This window comes from Cetorhinus maximus, chromosome 11, assembly GCF_964194155.1.
Source record: "Cetorhinus maximus chromosome 11, sCetMax3.hap1.1, whole genome shotgun sequence".
Classification (NCBI taxonomy): domain Eukaryota; kingdom Metazoa; phylum Chordata; class Chondrichthyes; order Lamniformes; family Cetorhinidae; genus Cetorhinus; species Cetorhinus maximus.
This window is the reverse complement of record NC_135889.1, coordinates 128,669,324-128,688,200: the sequence shown is the minus strand read 5'-3', so window position 1 is coordinate 128,688,200 and position 18,877 is coordinate 128,669,324. Positions and strand designations below refer to the sequence as shown.

General features: G+C 43.5%; 1 protein-coding gene across 2 annotated transcripts in view; it reads right to left on the bottom strand.

The window, feature by feature from the left end:
- Nucleotides 1-18,877, bottom strand: part of LOC144686923 (E3 ubiquitin-protein ligase MARCHF4-like) — a 144,745-nt gene that overhangs the window by 27,586 nt on the left and 98,282 nt on the right. For both annotated transcript variants that reach the window (XM_078552771.1, XM_078552772.1), the window contains one exon: nt 16,898-17,090. In XM_078552771.1, coding sequence (XP_078408897.1) covers nt 16,898-17,090 — 193 coding nt within the window. The remainder of the gene's footprint in view (nt 1-16,897; nt 17,091-18,877) is intronic.

The window sequence follows — 18,877 nt, the reverse complement described above, 5'->3', positions numbered from 1 at the left end:
ATATATAAAGAGCAAGAGAATAACTAAGGAAAGACTAGGGCCAGTTAGGGACCATAGATGTAATTTGTGCGTGGACCTGGAAGATGTAGGTACAGTCCTCAATGAATACTTTGCGTTGGTCTTCACAATGGAAAAGGATGACACAGGTTGCGTTGCCATAGCCTCCAGGGGTATGGGTCAAGCGCTGGAAAATGGGATTAGTGTAGTCAGATCTGTGTTGACCGGCGGCGACATGATGGGCCGAATGGCCTCCTTCTGTGCTGTAAGCGTCTATGAGTCTATGACCAGCACTCACTTTGTTAAATATCTATAGAAACTCTTACTATCTGTCTTTATATTTCTAGCTAGCTTTCTCTCGTACTCCAATTTTTCCCTCCTTATTAATCTTTTAGTCATTCTTTGATTTTTTTTATATTCTGTCCAATCTTCTGACAACCTTTGCACAATTATATCTTTCTTCTTTAAGTTTGATACTATCCTTAACTTTTTCATTTGACTACTGATGGTGGGTCCTCCCCTTGGAATTTTCCTTTCTCATTGGAATGTAGCTATTGAGTATTCTGAAATATCCCCTTAAATTTCTGCCACTGCATCTCTATTGCCTTATCCCTGAACCTAATTTTCCAGTTCACTTTAGCTAGCTCTGCTTTCATGCCCTCATAATTGCCCTTATTTTAAGTTTAAAATATTAGACTTAGACCTACTCTTCTCTCCCTCAAACTGAATGTAAAATTCAATCATGTTATGACCACTGCTACACAGGGGCGCCTTTACTATGAGGTCATTAATTTATCCTATCTCATTACACAATACCAGGTCCAGTATAGCCTGCTTTCTGGTTGGTTCCAGAATGTGCTGTTCTAAGAAAGTATCCCAAAAACATTCTATAAACTCCTCATCTAGGCTACCTTTGCCCATCTGATTTTTCCAGTCTTTATGTAGATTAAAATCCTCCATGATTATCACTGTACCTTTCTGACAAACTCGGATTATTTTTTTCCTTTATACCCCGTCCTACCATGCCACTGTTAGGGGGCCTGTTCATCACTGCCATAAGTGACTTTTTGCCTTTATCATTTCTCATCTCTACCCAAACTACTTCTACATCCTGGTTTCCTGAACTTAGTTCATCCCTCGCTATTGTACCAATGTAATCATTAATTAACAGAGCTACCCCTTTTCCTAGATGCCTGCCCTTCCTAAACGTCATGAACCGTTCAATATTCAGGTCTGAATCTATGTCATCCTGTAGCCATGTCTCTATAATGTCTATCAGATTGTAGTTTACACAATCACAGAATCAAAGAATCTTTACAGTGCAGAAGGAGGCCATTTGGCCCATTCCCATTGAGTCTACACTGGCTCTCTGAAAGAGCATTCTACTAGTCCCACTCCCCTGCCTTATCCCTGTAACCTTGCACGTTCTCTCTTTTCAGATAGCAATCCAATTCCCTTTTGAATATCTCAATCAAATCTGCCTCCAACACCCTCTCAGGAAGCTCGTTCCAGATCCAACCACCCCCTGGGTGAAAAAAAATTTCCTTACATCACTTTTATTCCTTTTGCCAATTATTTTTAATCTGTGTCCTCTAGCTCTTGATGCTCCCTTGAGTGGGAACAGTTTCTCACTATTTACCCTGTCCATACCCCTCAGGATATTGAATACCTCTATCAAATCTCCTCTCAGCCTTCTTTTCTCAAAGGAAAACGGTCCCAATCTCTCCAATCTATCCTCATAGCTACAGTTCTTTATCCCTGGAATCATTTTTGTGAGTCTCCTCTGTACTCTCTCCAATGCCTTCACATCCTTCCTCAAGTATGGTGTCCAGAACTGAATGCAGTACTTCAGATGAGGCCTAACTAGTATCTTATATAAATTCAACATGACTTCCTTACTCTTGAACTCAGCGCCCCTATTAATAAAACCTAAGCTTCTATATAGAAGCATAGAAAATAGGAGCAGGAGTAGGCCATTTGGCCCTTCGAGCCTGCTCCGCCATTCATTATGATCATGGCTGATCATCCAACTCAGTGGCCTGCTCCCGCTTTCTCCCCATATCCTTTGATCCCTTTCGCCCCCAAGAGCTATATCTAACTTGTTCTTGAAAACATACAATGTTTTGGCCTCAACTACTTTCCGTGGTAGCGAATTCCACAGGCTCACTACTCTCTGAGTGAAGAAATTTCTCCTCATCTCAGTCCTAAATGGTCTACCCCGTATCCTCAGACTGTGACCCCTGGTTCTGGACTCCCCCACCATCGGGAACATCCTTCCTGCATCTACCCTGTCTAGTCCTGTTAGAATTTTATAGGTTTCTATGAGATCCCCCCTCATTTTTCTGAACTCCAGTGAATATAATCCTAACCGACTCAATCTCTCCTCATACGTAGGTCCCGCAATCCCAGGAATCAGTCTGGTAAACCTTCACTGCACTCCCTCTAATATGCTTTATTAACTGCTCTCTCAACATGCCTTGCCATCTTCAATGACTTTTTTTTTCATTATTCATTCAAGGAATGTGGGATACGCTGGCTAGCATTCATTACCCATCCCTAATTGCCCTTGAGAAACTGGTGGTGAGCTGCCTTCTTGAACCAGTGCTGTCTAGGGAGGGAGTTCCAGGATTTTGACCCAGCGACAGTGAAGGAATGGCAATATATTTCCAAGTCAGGATGGTGAGTGACATGGAGGGGAACTTGCAGGTGGTGGTGTTCCCATATGTCTGCTACCCTTGTCCTGCATGATGGTAGTAGTCGTGGCTTTGGAAGGTGCTGTCTAAGGAGCCTTGGTGAGTTCCTGCAGTACATCTTGTAGATTGGACACACTGCTGCCACTGTGCATCATCAGTAGTGGAGGGAGTGAATGTGTGTGGATGGGGTGCCAATAAAGCGGGCTGCTTTGTCCTGGGTGGTGTCGAGCTTCTTGAATGTTGTTGGAGCTGCACTCATCCAGGCAAGTGGGGAGTATTCCATCACACTCCTGACATGTGCCTTGTAGATAGTGGACAGGCTTTGGGGAGTCAGGAGGTGAGTTACTCACTGCAATATTCCCAGTCTCTGACCTGCTCTTGTAGCCACAGTATTTATATGGCTAGTCCAGTTCAGTTTCTGGTCAATGGTAACCCCCAGGATGTTGATGGTGTGGATGCAGTGATGGTAATGCCATTGAATGCGAAGGGCGATGGTTAGATTCTCTCTTGTTGGAGATGGTCATTGCCTGACACTTGTGTGACATGAATGTTACTTGCCACTTGTCAGCCCAATTCTGGATATTGTCCAGGTCTTGCTGCATTTGGACATGGACTGCTTCAGTATCTGAGGAGTCACAAATGTACTTATGTACATATATACTGAGGTCTATCTGTTCCTGCACCTCCTTTAGAGTTTTCCCCTTTATTTTATACAGTCTCACCATATTCTTCTTGCCAAAATGAATCACCTCACACTTCTCTGCATTGAACTTCATCTGCCATTTTTCTGCCCAATCTACCAACATGTCTATATCCTTTCGAAGTTCACAAGTATCTTTATCACAACTGACAATGTTTCCAATCTTTGTATCATCTGCAAAATTTGAAATCATGCCCTGCACACAGTAACATATATCGGGAAGAGCAAGGGTCCACTCTGACCCCGGGGAACTCCACTACAAACCTTCTTCCAAACTGAAAAACAACCATTTATCACTACTTTCTGCTTCCTGTCACTCAGCCAATTTCTTATCCAAGTGCCTACTTTCCCTTTTATCCTATGAGCTAGGATTTAGTTCACAAGTCTGTTCTGTGGCACTATTTCAAATACCTTTTGAAAATCCAAATACACCACACCAAGAGCATTGCCCTTATCAACCTTCTCCAGTACTGCCTCAAAAAACTCCAGCAAGTTAGTTAAACATGATTTTCCCTTAATGAATCCATGTTGGCTTTCCTTAATGATCCTGCACTTGTCCAAGTGACTATTGATAATGTCCTGAACTATAGTTTCCAGAAGTTTCCCTACCACTCAAGTCAAACTGACTGGTCCGTAGTTGTCGGTTTTATCCTTGCACCCCTTTTGAACAAGTGTGTAACATTCGCAATTCTCCAGTCCTCTGGCACCTCCTCTGTGACTAAGGAAGACTGGAAGATTATCACTAGTGCCTCTGCAATTTCCACTCTTACTTCCCTCAGTACCCTTGGATGCATCTCATCCGGTCCTGGTACCTTATTTTAAGTAAAGATAGCCTTTCTAACACCTCCTCCTTCTCAATTGTAAATTCTTCTAGTGTACCAGTTATCTCCTCTCTCACCTTGGCCTGGGTAGCAGCTCCTTCCTTTGTAAAGACAGATGTAAAGTACTCGTTTAATACCTCCGCTATTTCTCTTGCCTCCATGTGCAAATCACCTTTTTATATCCCTAATCAGCTCTACTCTTTCGTTTTTGACTTACTTATTTCTATTTATTTATTCTTGTTTTACTTATTTATCTCTATTTGCACTATCAATTCATCTGTTTTGTTTTGGATGCTATGTGCATTCAGATACAGAGCCTTTAGTTTTATCCTTCTATTATTTGTGTGGCCTCTAGCCCTATCTGCTGTTTTACCTTTAGATTTGTATTCTCCTTTCTTGTCATGGTCTGTTTGTCATTTCCCATATTAATACCTTTCTCTCTTGTCTTATCTCTACTCTTTGATTTACCACACATTCCCAAATTTGCAACTAGCAAGGACTTCCTAATTGCTTGCTGTGCCTGCATTTTAACTTTCATTGATTTGCCCCCAAATATCTCTGAAAACCAACATTTACTATTCACTCAGTATTTTTTAAAAATCTGCTTTTCTTTTCTTCCTACCAAAGTGGACAATTCACACTTCCCCCACATTATACTCCATGTGCCACCTTCCTGCTCAATCACTTAACCAGTCTATAATTTCTTGAAGTCCTCCTCACAGCTTACTTTCCCACCTAGGTTTTGCGTTGTCAGCAAACTTGGGTATATTACATCAAGATTCCTCATGTAGGATTGTCAAAGATTATAAATAGTTGAGACTAGTTAGTTTCTTACAGTACTCTAATACTTATACCCTACCATCCTAAAAATTACCAGTTTAATACTGCTCTTTGTTTCCTTTCTGTTAACCAATTCTCATCTATGCTGATATAAAGACCTAAATTTTCATAAAGTCAGGAGGGCTCCACGCCTTAGCCAAAGTGGCGCCAGAGCCCCGATTCTAGAAATCCTACCCATGAACTCAGCACCCATCATTTTGCTGGCAGGGGGCATCAGGGACAGGTTGTATTTTCCACATCTGTGGTCCATAGAGGCAACTGCACATGTAAAAGTGCAGCTGCCTTCAAACATTCAATTTTTATTACTGGGATTTCCAAAACACAACCATGGACTTTATACATTTGAGAAAAAGGTCTAAAGCTGCCAGTTATTTGGTGAGATACGGTACACTTTTGCAGAGACAAGGTACCCCTTATGAGAAATAAGGTACCCCTTTGGGAGAAGGAAGGTACCCTTTTGGGATTGTTCAGAGTGGACATGTGGATAAGCTCTGTGTAACTGTCAAGCTGTCAAGGTATTTAAATCTCCAGGCCTTTTACATTTCTGAAAAAAAATGCAGCCTGCAGTTGAAAAAAATGATTCTTGCTAGTTGACTGTTTGTTGACATGAGCCTGAGGGTTATCATTACAGGATTAGTGTTACTTGACTGCTTCCACAACCTATCATTATTGCAGTGGGTGGGGGCAGGGTTGGGCTGTAAATTCACAGCTTGATTGACAGCTCCAAGTTGTTATAAAAAGATTAGCTATCTTTGACTATGGATACTAATGTTTGTCTTCATAAGGTATTAAGTACTTGAAGGACACGTTTGTTTTTATAAAGGATTCTAGCATTTTCTTTACTAGTAATGTCAGGCTAACTGGTCTATAATTCCCTGGCTTCTCTCTGCCTCCTTCTTTGAACAGCAAGGATGCATGTGCTTTCTTCCAATCCAAGGAGATTGTTCAAGAATCTAGGGAATTCTGGAAGATAAAAACCAATGCATACACTGTCTATGTAGTTCCATTTTTTAAAACCCCATGGTTCACAATGTCAGGTACGCAACAACAATTTCTTTCAGCAGCCAACTAGATATAGAGGAACAAATTTACAGAGATATAAAAAACTATAAAGTTGTTATAGTGGAGACTTTAAAATTATCTTAATATATACTGGGATAGTACTATTGTAAAGTGCAAAAATGTGCAGGAATTTCTAGAGTGTGTTTTGGAGGATTTTCTAGTTTAGTATGTTTCCAGCCCAATGAGGAAGGAGGCATTGCTGGATCTGGTTCTGTGGAATGAGGTGGGTCAAGTAAATCTAGTGTCAGTAGGGAACTATTTAGGGGAGAGTGATCATTGCATCATAAGGTTTAAGTTGGCTATGGAAAAGGGCAAGGAGCAATCCAGGTAAAATAATTAATTGGGGTAGGGCCAATTTCAGTGGGGTGAGAACAGCATTTGCCAAGTCAAGTTCTGCAGTCCTGCCACATCCAGTCGTGAATGGTGGCAGGCAATTAAACAGCTCACTGGAGGAGGAGGCTCCACAAATATCTCCATCCTGAAAGATGGGGGAGCCCAGCACAGCAGTGCAAAAGATAAGGCTGAAGCATTTGCAACAATCTTCAGCCAGAAGTGCCGAGTGGATGATTCATCTTGGCCTCCTCCGGAGATCCCTAGCATCACAGATGCCAGTCTTCAGTCAATTCAATTCACTCCACGTGATATCAAGAAACGGCTGAATGTACTGGATACTGCAAAGGCTATGGGCCCTGACAATATTCTGGTAATAGTACTGAAGACTTGTGCTCCAGAACTTGCCACGCCCCTAGCCAAGCTGTTCCAGTACAGCTACAACACTGGCATCTACCTAGCTATGTGGAAAATTGCCCAGGTACGTCCTGTACACAAAAAGCAGGACAAATCCAACCTGACCAATTACTGCCCCATCAGTCTACTCTCGATCATCAGTAAAATAATGGAAGGGGTCATTAACAGTGCTATCAAGTGGCACTTGCTTATCAATAACCTGCTCAGTGATGCCCAGTTTGGGTTCCACCAGGGCCACTCAGCTCCTGTACTCAGTTCAAACATGGACAAAAGAGCTGAAATCCCAAGGTGAGGTGAGAGTGACTGCCCTTGACATCAAGGACGCATTTGACAGAGTGTGGCATCAAGGAGCCCTAGCAAAACTGGAGTCAATGGGAATCAGGGGAGAACTCTCCGCTGGTTGAAGTCATACCTAGCACAAAGAAAGATGGATGTGGTTGTTGGAGGTCAGTCATCTCAGCTGCAGGACATCACTGCAGGAGTTCCTCAGGGTAGTGTCCTAGGCCCAACCATCTTCAGCTTCTTCATCAATGACCTTCCTTCCATCATAAGATCAGAAGTGGGGATGTTCGCTAATGATTGCACAATGTTCAGCACCATTTGCGACTCCTCAGATACTGAAGCAATCCATGTCCAAATGCAGCAGGACCTGGAAAATATCCAGGCTTGGGCTGACAAGTGGCAAGTAACATTCACTCCACACAAGTGTCAAGCAATGACCATCTCCAACAAGAGAGAATCCAACCATCGCCCCTTGATGTTCAATGGCATTACCATCACTGAATCCCCCACTATCAACATCCTGGGGGTTACCATTGACCAGAAACTGAACTGGACTAGCCATATAAATACTGTGGCTACAAGAGCAGCTCAGAGGCTAGGAATAGTGCAACGAGTAACTCACCTCCTGACTCCCCAAAGCCTGTCCACCATCTACTAGGCACAAGTCAGGAGTGTGATGGAAAACTCCCCACTTGCCTGAATGAGTGCAGCTCCCACAACACTCAAGAAGCTGGACACCATCCTGGACAAAGCAGCCCACTTGATTGGCACCACATCCACAAATGTTCACTCCCTCCACCACCAGCGCACAGTAGCAGCAGTGTGTACCATCTACAAGGTGCACTGCAGGAATTCACCAAGGATCCTTAGACAGCACCTTCCAAACACACGACCACTACCACCTAGAAGGACAAGAGCAGCAGACAGATGGGAACACCACCATCTGCAAGTTTCCCTCCAAGTAACTCATCATTCTGACTTGGAAATATGTCGCCGTTCCTTCATGGTCGCTGGGTCAAAATCCTGGAACCCCCTTCCTAACAGCACTGTGGGTGTACCTGCACCATTGGACAGCAGCGGTTCAAGAAAATAGCTCACCACCACCTTCTCAAGGGCAACTAGGGATGGGCAATAAATGCTGTCCCAGCCAGCGAAGCCCACATCCTGTGAATGAATTTTTAAAAAGTCTCCTCAGTCTCCTCTGGATATGCTGAGAACCTGGGACTGCCGCATATTCTAAAACGTAAATACAGCTTTTTGTAGTTTTGCTCAACTGTCTTGTGATCTGACCAAGTTTCGTTCACTCTGCGTCACTCAGGGTGTTGCAGTGGACCTCCACTCACTCTGGTGGATTCCTTAACTTCCAAGTCTCTAGTGAAGCTTCTTCAACTGTTTCTTCAATTTTTCTTCTTAGGTGCATGTCTCCCTGGGCAGGCTTTAGCTGCTTTTAGTTTTTCATATCTTGGGATTCTGTTCTGGGTTCATCATTTTAATGCCACCTTTCATACCACCACTGCCGCCATGTTGTGTTATGGGTGTGTTTGGTGTGTCATTGATGAGATCTTGAGACTTGTATTTTTAAACATGAACCATTTATTGGTAGTATTTAATTTTGTACTTACTTTAATTATGTACTTAGAATTTCATAAGGCATTTGATAAAGTGCCACATCAAAGGTTACTGCAGAAAATAAAAGCTCATGGTGTAGGGGATAACATATTGGAATGGATAGAAGATTCGCTGGCTAACAGGAAGCAGGGAGTGGGCAAAAATGGGTCTTTTTCAGATTGGCAAGATGTAACGAATGGTGTGCCACAGGAATCGGTGCTGGGAACTCAACTGTTTACAATTTATATAAATGACTTGGTTGAAGGGATTAAAGGGATGGTTACCAAATTTGCTGATGACACAAAGAATGGTAGTTAAGTAAGTTGTGAAGAGGACACAAGGAGGCTACAAAAAGATATAGACAGGTTAAGCGAGTGGGCAAAGACCTGGCAAATTGAGTATAATGTGGGAAAATGTAAAATTATCCAGTTTGGCAAGATGAATGTTTTCCACCCACGGTAGTTGACAGGGCACTCAAGCGTGTCCGGCCCATCTCCCGCGCATCTGCCCTCACACCTTCCTCTCCCTCCCAGAACCATGATAGGGTCCCCCTTGTCCTCATTTATCACCCTACTAGCCTCCGCATTCAAAGGATCATCCTCTGCCATTTCTGCCAACTCCAGCTTGATGCCACCACCAAACACATCTTCCCTTCACCCCTCCGGCGGCATTCCGCAGGGATCGTTCCCTCTGGGACACCCTGGTCCACTCCTCCATCACCCCCTCCACCTCAACCCCCTCCCACGGCACCTTCCCATACAACCGCAGAAGGTGCAATACCTGCCCCTTTACTTCCCCTCTCCTCAACGTCCAAGGGCCCAAACGTTCCTTTCAAGTGAAGCAGCATTTCACTTGCATTTCCCTCAATTTAGTTTACTGTATTCGCTGCTCCCAATGCGGTTTCCTCTACTTTGGAGAGACCAAACGCAGACTGGGTGACCGCTTTGTGGAACACCTTTGGTCTGTCCGCAAGCATGACCCAGACCTCCCTGTCACTTGCCATTTCAACACTCCACCCTGCTCTCATGCCCACATGTCCATCCTTGGCTTGCTGCAATGTTCCAGTGAAGCTCAACGCAAACTGGACGAACAGCACCTCATCTTCCGACTAGGCACTTTACAGCCTTCCGGACTGCATATTGAGTTCAACGATTTTAGATCATGAACTCTCTCCTCCATCCCCACCCCCTTTCCGATCCCCCTTTTTTCCAATAATTTATATAGATTTTTCTTTTCCCACCTATTTCCATTATTTTTAAATGTATTTCCATCCATTGTTTTATCTCTACCTTTTAGCCTATTTCGATCCCTTCCCCCCCACCCCACCCCCACAAGGGCTATCTGTACCTTGCTCGTCCTGCTTTCTACCCTTAATGTCACCTATTAGCACATTCCTTAGATAATATCACCACCTTCAACACCTCTTTGTCCTTTTGTCTATGACATCTTTTGGCTATCTCCACCTATCACTGGCCCTCTATCCAGCTCTACTTGTCCCACCCCCCTCAACCAGCTTATATTTCACCTCTTTTCTATTTTTCCTTAGTTCTGTTGAAGAGTCATACAGACTTGAAACGTTAACTGTGTTCCTCTCCGCAGACGCTGTCAGACCTGCTGAGTTTTTCCAGGTATTTTTAATTTTGTAAAAGAGAAGCATATTATTTAAATGGTGAAAGATTGTAGAGCTTTGAGATGCAGAGGGATCTAGGTGTCTTAGTGCATGAATGACAAAAGGCTCGTATGCAGGTGCAGCAAGTAATTAGGAAAGCTAATAGAATGTTATCAACTCTTGCGAGGGAAATTGAATACTTCAGTTACACACAGCACTAATAAGACCAGGTCTGGAGTACCGTGTACAGTATTGATCACCTTATTTAAGGAAGGATGTAAATGGGTTGGAAGCAGTTCAGAGAAGGTTTATTGGACTAATATCTGGAATGGGCGGGTTGTCTTATGAGGAAAGGTTGGACTGGCTATGCTTGTATCTGCTGGAGTTTAGAAGAGTAAGAGGTGACTTGATTGAAACATATAAGATCCTGAGGGGTCTTGACAGGGTGGATGTGGAGAGGATGTTTCCTCTTGTGGGAGAATCTAGAACTAGGGGTCACTTTAAAAATAAAGGGTCACCCATTTAAAACAGAGATGAGGCAAAAAATTTTCTCTCAGAGGGTAGTGAGTCTTTGGAATTCTCTTCCTGAAAAGGTGGTGGAAGCAGAGTCTTTGAATATTTTTAAGGCAGAGGTGGATAGATTCTTGGTAAGCAAGGGGGTGAAAGGTTATCAGGGGCGGACAGGATGCAAATTTGAGGTTGCTATCAGATCAGCCATGATCTTATTAAATGGCAGAGCAAGCTTGAGGGGTCAAATGGCCTACTCCTGTTCCTTGTTCGTATTTTCGTATGTACAGATCCCAGTTACTGCCATGCATGATGCTGTGGTTTCCATGCAGGCTCCTTCTAGAGTGTTCTCTGAGTGTGACTCTATACATCATACTGTGGGCAGTGCTATTCTCCAGTCCCACGTTAACCCTTGCTCTTCTGAGCACCTTTGCATTACAATGGCATGCAGCACACTCAACACTTCTAGTGGAATTAAAACCTTAAGTAAGGAGATCAAAACTACACACTGTACTCCAGATGTGGTATCACCAATACCCTATACAACGGTAGCAAAACATCCCTACCTTTTTTATTCCATTCCCTTTGCAATAAACTACAACATTCCATTTGCCTTCCAAATCACTTGCTATTCCTGCATTCCAGCTTTTGGTGACTCATGCACCAGGATACCCAGGTCCCTCTGTTCTGCAATCTCTCTCCATTTAAATAATATGCTGCTTTTATATTCTTCTTACCAAAGTGGACAATTTCACATTTTCTCACATAATACTCCATTTTTCAATTTTTTTTGCCCACTTATCTAACCTATTTATATCCTTTTGCAGATTCCTTATATCCTCTTCACAATTTGTTCCCTTATCTACCTTTATGACATCAGCAAATTTAGCAATCATACATTCAATTCCTTCATCCAAGTCATTGATATAGATTGTAAATAGTTGAGGCTTCAGCACTGATCCCTGTGGCACTCCACTAGTTACGGCTTCCTTACTCTCTGCTTCCTGTTAGCTAGCCAATCCTCTATCCATGCTACTGTGTTATCCCCTACAACATGAGCTCCTATTTTGTATAGTAACCTTGATGTGGAACCTTGTCAAATGCCTTTTGGAAATGCAAGCTTTTAGAAACAATTAAAAGCTTTTTAGAAATGATAATCTGGGATAAAATGAAGAATCACTTGGACAAACGAGGATTAATTAGGGAAAGCCAGATTGGATTTGTTGAAAGAAAATTGTGTTCCAGAACAAAGCAGCCCGCTTGATTGGCACCACATCCACAAACATTCACTCCCTCCACCACCGACACACAGTGGCAGCAGCATGTACCAACTACAAGAGCACTGTAGGAACTCACAAGGCTCCTTAGGCAGCACGTTCCCAAACCACGACCACTACCATCAAGAAGGACAAGGGCAGCAGATGCATGAGAACACCACCACCTGCAAATTCCCCTTCAAGCCACTCACCATCCTGACTTGGAAATGTATCACCATTCCTTCACTGTCGCTGGGTCAAAATCCTGGAACTCCCTCCCTAACAGCACTGTGGGTGTACCTACACCACGTGGACTGCAGCGGTTCAAGAAGGCAGTTCACCACCATCTTCTCAAGGGCAATTAGGGGTGGGCAATAAATGGTGGGCCCAGCCAACGATGCCCGCATCCCGTAAATGAACAAAAAAAATAGTTTGATTTTTTTTTGAGGTAATAGAGAGGGTTGATGAGGTCAACATGGCTGATGTGGTATACATGGATTTCCAAAAGTTGTTTGATAAATTCCGCATAACAGGCTTGTCAGTAAAATTAAATCCCATGGAATAAAAGGTAGCATGGGTGTTATGACCATAGTCAGTGTTAATTGCTGCGCAAACCAAATCCCAGAGGGAAACTTGGCTTACGGGCCGTAACCTTTTTTCTTTCTGAATGATCTTTACTGTAGAGTCCTGACCAAGGCTTTTACTCCTGTCTAAGCAGCTGGTATGAGTTTTGAAGTATTCCTGCTCACACAGGCAAGTATAAGTAACTTTCACACTTAAATATCTGAAGGATCACTTTCGCAACCCCACTCACCCCTCTTATCCTGCCCGTGGATGAGGTTTATAAAAACGTCTTCTACCCGCCTGCCTGTTGCATCTGTGCGATGTCCTGAAGATCGCACAGGCTGTGAAAAATCATATTCAGTTGTTGCCTTAAGGGCTTTAACTGTCCTGTTAATTGATGGTGGGCGCGCATCCAAACTTACAGCGCGCCCGCCTTCCAAAATATCGCGATGACGCGCTGTGACATCGGGACGCACGACCGACGTCACCGCGCATTATTTTACGAGTTGGCATGCAGTGCCCGCCCCCACAAGCCAATGGGAAAATTTCGTCCATGGATATACTCTCCTTCGCATATAAAACCTTTAAACATCTCTGCAACCTGCCCCTCAGAACTCCCTTGGGTAAGTTGTGAACACATTCCCACTTCTCTAGTTACCGCTGATTCTTCCTGCTCCACCTGTACAAAACTCACTGGTTTCTCTTGCCTCTGGATCTCAGCCCGCAGTACTCATATTTCCAGAACTTTTCTGAGTTCCAATTACCACAATCTGTTTCCCGTTTAACGCAATCAGTTTAACCCCCAACAACTTGATCTCTTGTGTTCAGCCTTACTACAATGGTGATATATCAGTTTCCTTCCTTCAACTCTACTTTCCACCTTTCCATATTTAATAGACTGGCGTCCTTCAACTTGATCTTTATCACTAACATTTTTACCATCACTAGGTTTTCTAAATCTCCAACTTCCCTGCTGATTTCCATATGACCCTTTCCTTTGTGTGAAATATCATACGTATCGTCTAAAACAGCAGCTTGCCTGATCTTTTTGCTTCGTCTTTCTTTTAAATATGTCTTAATGTTTCCTGGAATGCAATTTCTAAATTCCTCCATAACCATAACCTCTCTTACATTTCAAAACTCTTATCTCTCCTTTCTTCCTTCATTCTAAGTTTCCAGGCCCCAGCCTTCTTTACAGAATAACACAATATTCCCTAAAATATTTTTTAAAATAACGTTCATTCTCACAATGGGTACAAAGTTGGCTGACTGACAGGAAACAGGATAGTAGTTGTTTTTCAGACTGGAGGGAGGTATCCACTGGGGTTCCCCAGGGATTGGTATCAGGGCCATTGCTTTTCTTGATATATATCAATGACCTAAACTTGGGTGTGCGTGGTAATTTCAAAATTTGTAAGTATTGTGAACCGTGAGAAGGATAGCAATAAACTTCAAGAGGATATTGACAGGCTGGTGAGATGGGCGGAACGTAATAGGTGAAATTCAACGCAGAGACATGTGAAGTGATACATTTTGGTAGGAGGACCAAGGAGAGACAATATAAAATGAAGAATACAATTCTAAAAGGGTTGCAAAAGCAGAGGGACCTGGAGGTGACAATCTGAGAGGCTTGTGTGTGCGCAAATCGTTGAAGGTGGCAGGGCAGATTGAGAAAGTGATTCATTAAGTACAGGGAATCCTGGGCTTTATAAATATAGTCATTGAGTACAAAAGTAAGGAAGTTATGATGAGCCTTTATAAAACCTTAATTCACCTCAACTATTATGTTCATCTCAAATATTATGTTCAATTCTGGGCACCACACTTTAAGGAGAATATGGAGGCATTAGAGAGGATGCGGAAAAGATTTATAAGAATGGTTCCAGGGGCTTCAGTTATGTTGATAGAGTGGATAAGTTGGGACATTTTTCTTATTCATTTGTGGGATGTGGGCTTCACTGGCTGGGCCAGCATTTATTGCCCTTGAGAAGGTGGTGGTGAGATCCTTCTTGAACCGCTGCAGCCCATGTGATGTAGGTACACCAACAGTGCAGTTAGGAAGGGAGTTCCAGGGTCTTGACCCAGCAACAGTGATATATTTCCAAGTCAGGATGGTGAGTGACTTGGAGGGGAACTCATGTTCCCATTTATTTACTGCCCTTGTCCTTCTAGATGGTAGTGGTCGTCAGTTTGGAAGATACTGCCGAAGGAGCCTTGGTGAATTCCTGCAGTGCATCGTGCAGATGGTACACACTGCTGCTACTCTGTGTCGGTGGTGGAGGGAGTGAATGTTTGTGGATGTGGTGCCAGTCAAGCGGGCTGCTTTGTCCTGGAAGGTGTCAAGCTTCTTGAGTGTTGTGGGAGCTGCACTCATCCAGGCAAGTGGGAAGTATTCCATCACACTCCTGACTTGTGCTTTGTAGATGGTGGACAGGCTTTGGGGAGTCAGGAGGTGAGTTACTCAAAGCACGATTCCTAGCCTCTGAGCTGCTCTTGTAGCCACAGTATTTATATGGCTAGTCCAGTTCAGCTTCTGGTCAATGGTAACCCCCAAGATGTTGATACTGGGGGATTCAGTGATGATAATGCCATTGAATGTTAAGGGGTGATGGTAAGAATCTCTCTTGTTGGAGATGGTCATTGCCTGACACTTGTGTGGCGCGAATGTTATGTGCCACTTGTCAGCTCAAGCCTGGATATTATCCATGGACTGCTTCAGTATCTGAGGAGTTGCAAATGGTGCTGAACATTGTGTAATCATTAGTGAAGAGCCCAACTTCTGGCCTTGTGATGGAAGGAAGGTCATTGACGAAGCAGCTGAAGATGGTTGGGCCGAGGACACTACCCTGAGGAGCTCCTGCAGTGATGTTCTGGAGCTGAGATGACTGACCCCCAACAATCACAACCATCTTCCTTTGTGCTAGGTATGAATCCAACCAGTGGAGAGTTTTCCCTCTGATTCCCATTGACTCCAGTTTTGCCAGGGCTGCTTGATGCCACACTCTGTCAAATGCGGCCTTGATGTCAAGGGCAGTCACTCTCACCTCACCTCAGGAGTTGAGCTCTTTTGTCCATGTTTGAACCAAGGCTGTAATGAGGTCAGGAGCTGAGTGGCCCTGGCAGAACCCAAACTGCATGTCAGTGAGCAGGTTATTGTTAAGCAAGTGCACTTGATAGCACTGTTGATGACCCCTTCCATTGCTGATAATCGAGAGTAGACTGATAGGGCGATAATTGGCCGGGTTGGATTTGTCCTGCTTTTTGTGTACAGGATGTACCTGGAAAATTTTCCACTTAGCCGGGTAGATGCCAGTGTTGTAGCAACAAGTAACTCATCTCCTGACTCCTCAAAGCCTGTTCTCCTTAAAGAGAAAGTTGAGAGGAGATTTGATGGAGCTACTGAAAATCATAAGGGATCTGGACAGAGTAGATAGGAAGAAACTGTTGCCATTGGTGAAAGGATCGAGAACGAGGGGGCACAGATTTAAGGAGAATGATGAAAGAACCAAAGGCAACAGGATGGAAAGCTTTTTGATGCAGTGAGCAATAAAGATCTGGAATGCACTGCCTGAGAATGTGCTGGAGGCACATTCACTATTGGGTTTCAAAAAGGAATTGGATAATTATCTGAAAAGAAAAAATGCAGGGCTACAGGGCAAAGGCTGATGAGTAGAATTAGCTAAATTCCTCTTGCAGAGAGTCAGAATGAGCTCAATAAGCTGAAAGACCTCCTTTTGTGCTGTAACCATACTACAATTCTAGCTATATATAAAATATGCATACACAAGCCCCCAGGATTATCACATAAACCCGACTGGTTCACTGATGCCCTTCAGAGAAGAGGTACCCTCGATTTCGGGTATGGCTGATGACTTCAATCCCTGCTTTATGTTTGATCCTTATTGCCCTTTGAAGTGTTGTCACAGGTTATCAGGAGTAACTCATGATGGGCAATAGTTGTGACCTTCCAGTGCCCTTTATGAGTGGGACTGCTAATTATGGATTATAGTTTTGGTTCCTAGGTTAATTCTCACCAGGGACTGGGATTGAGTCTCCTTAAATTCACATCAAGTTTCCTTCTTACACCCAACAGATTCTGATCTTGTTCCAAGAGATGAAAGCCCAGCACCCACTCACCCTCATACCAAACCCCTTCATTCCATCTGTTCTGCTCATGTTTTGTATGCAGAGACGCAGTAATGTGGACCTACCGATGCAGACAATGTCCATGAATCCATACATTCCATAGCAGATCTGGAAGAGCAAGTCCTGTCTCTGCCACTTTGCTGATGGGCTGATTGTTGACCAGATGAGCCAGGAAATGCTTGCAATGAGGAACAAGGAGCCAAGGATTGCAGCTGCAATTTGAACTCTCTCAATCACCGTCAAGGATATTGCCTGCCACTGGAAACGGAGCAGAAAGTGGTCAAACTCTCAAGTTGTTACAGGAGGACACCCTATTGTGTAGTGTAATTTCAATATTTGATGGTATAGTTCACAGTTTGATTACATAAAACAAATTAATATTAGAGGTGTACAATCAAGAGTAATAATATATATTTACATTACACAAGCAATGTAAAAATAAGCTGAGGTGTAAGGATGAACAAAATATAGAAGCAAAGGAAGAAAGATTCATGGGAGTGACTGAAATTTGGCCAAAGTATTTTTTAAGGACAATAAGGGAGAAGATGGAGTGGTTTAGGGAAGGAATTCTAGAGCAAGAGACTGAGGCAGCTGAAAGCAGCTCTGCCAATGGTGGGTCAAAGGGAGATGGGTATGGACTAGATGTAAGAATCAGAGTAATGGAGAATTTGTGGAGGGTTGTAGGACAGAGATTACAGAGAAAGGGATGTGTGCAGTGCCATGGGAGAATTTAAACTCACCAAGGCTCCTTTTACAGTAGCTTCCAAATCCATGACCTCTACCACCTAGATGGACAAGGGCAGCAGACAGATGGGAACACCACCACCTACAAGTTCCCCTCCAAGCCACTTACCATCCTGACTTTGGAATATATTGCTGTTCCTTCATTGTCACTGGGAGAAAACCCTGGAACTCCCTTCCTGACAGCACTGTGGATGTACCTACACCACATGGACTGCAGTGGTTTAAGAAGGCAGCTAACCACCACCTTCTTAAGGACAATTAGGGATGGGCAATAAATGCTGGCCTAGCCAATGATGCCCACATCCCATGAAAGAATAAAATAAAACATAAGGCTGAGAATGTTTAATTTGAGCAATGGGGAACCAGAAGTTTATGTAGGTCCACAAACACAGCAGTGATGAGAGAATGAAACTTGATGTAGGATAGGATAGGGGCAACCAAAATTTCATTGCGCTGAAATTTAGCAAGTGGAGAATAAAGGATGTGCCAAAGAGCACTGAAATAACCTGAAGGTGACAAAGCCCTTGGGACAGGTGAAACAGGCCACTGGGGCTGAATGGCTTATTCCTGATTCTATGCCTTTAGCAGCAGAACATGAGCAGTGGCGAAAACAGGCAATGGTACGGAGGTGGACGTAGGTGATCTTTGTGATGGAGAGAATATGGAATTGAAAGCTCAGTTCAGGGTCAAACAGGAATACCAAGGTTCTCAACAGTCTGATTTGTATGTTCAGTAGGTCTCACAAAAAGGTTCCGAGTCTTGTATGGTTGCACATTAAGTGTTTATTGCTAACACATAACTATGTACATACATACAGGGTATAACCCAAGCTATGAGCTAACTTCATGCTTGCTTCTGCACAGATCTCTGTCCAGGCCACAACTGACCCTATTCTCAGGTCAGTGTGTCTCTTCACATCACACTGTGGGTTGTACTGTTTCCCAGTCCCACATTAACCCTCGCTATGCCAGATACACTTTTACTACACCTACCCTCAAATAATCACCCAAAACATTTACATTACAGTTGTGTTACCCCATCACCCAACTGTCCGCCCCACCAAGTCTGACTTCGTAAATTCTGATGGTCTGGAGGCTTGACAATTCTTCCAGATCCTGTTCTGGTCACATTTGGAAGAGTGGTAAGCTCTCTTGATTTGGGAAGCATAGGAGCATGATTAGGCCATTCAGCCCATCGAGCCTTCTCCACCATTCGATACGATCATGGTTGATTATCGACTTCAATGCTTTTTTCCCCAAACTATCATCATATCTCTTTATGTCATTGGTATTTAGGAATCT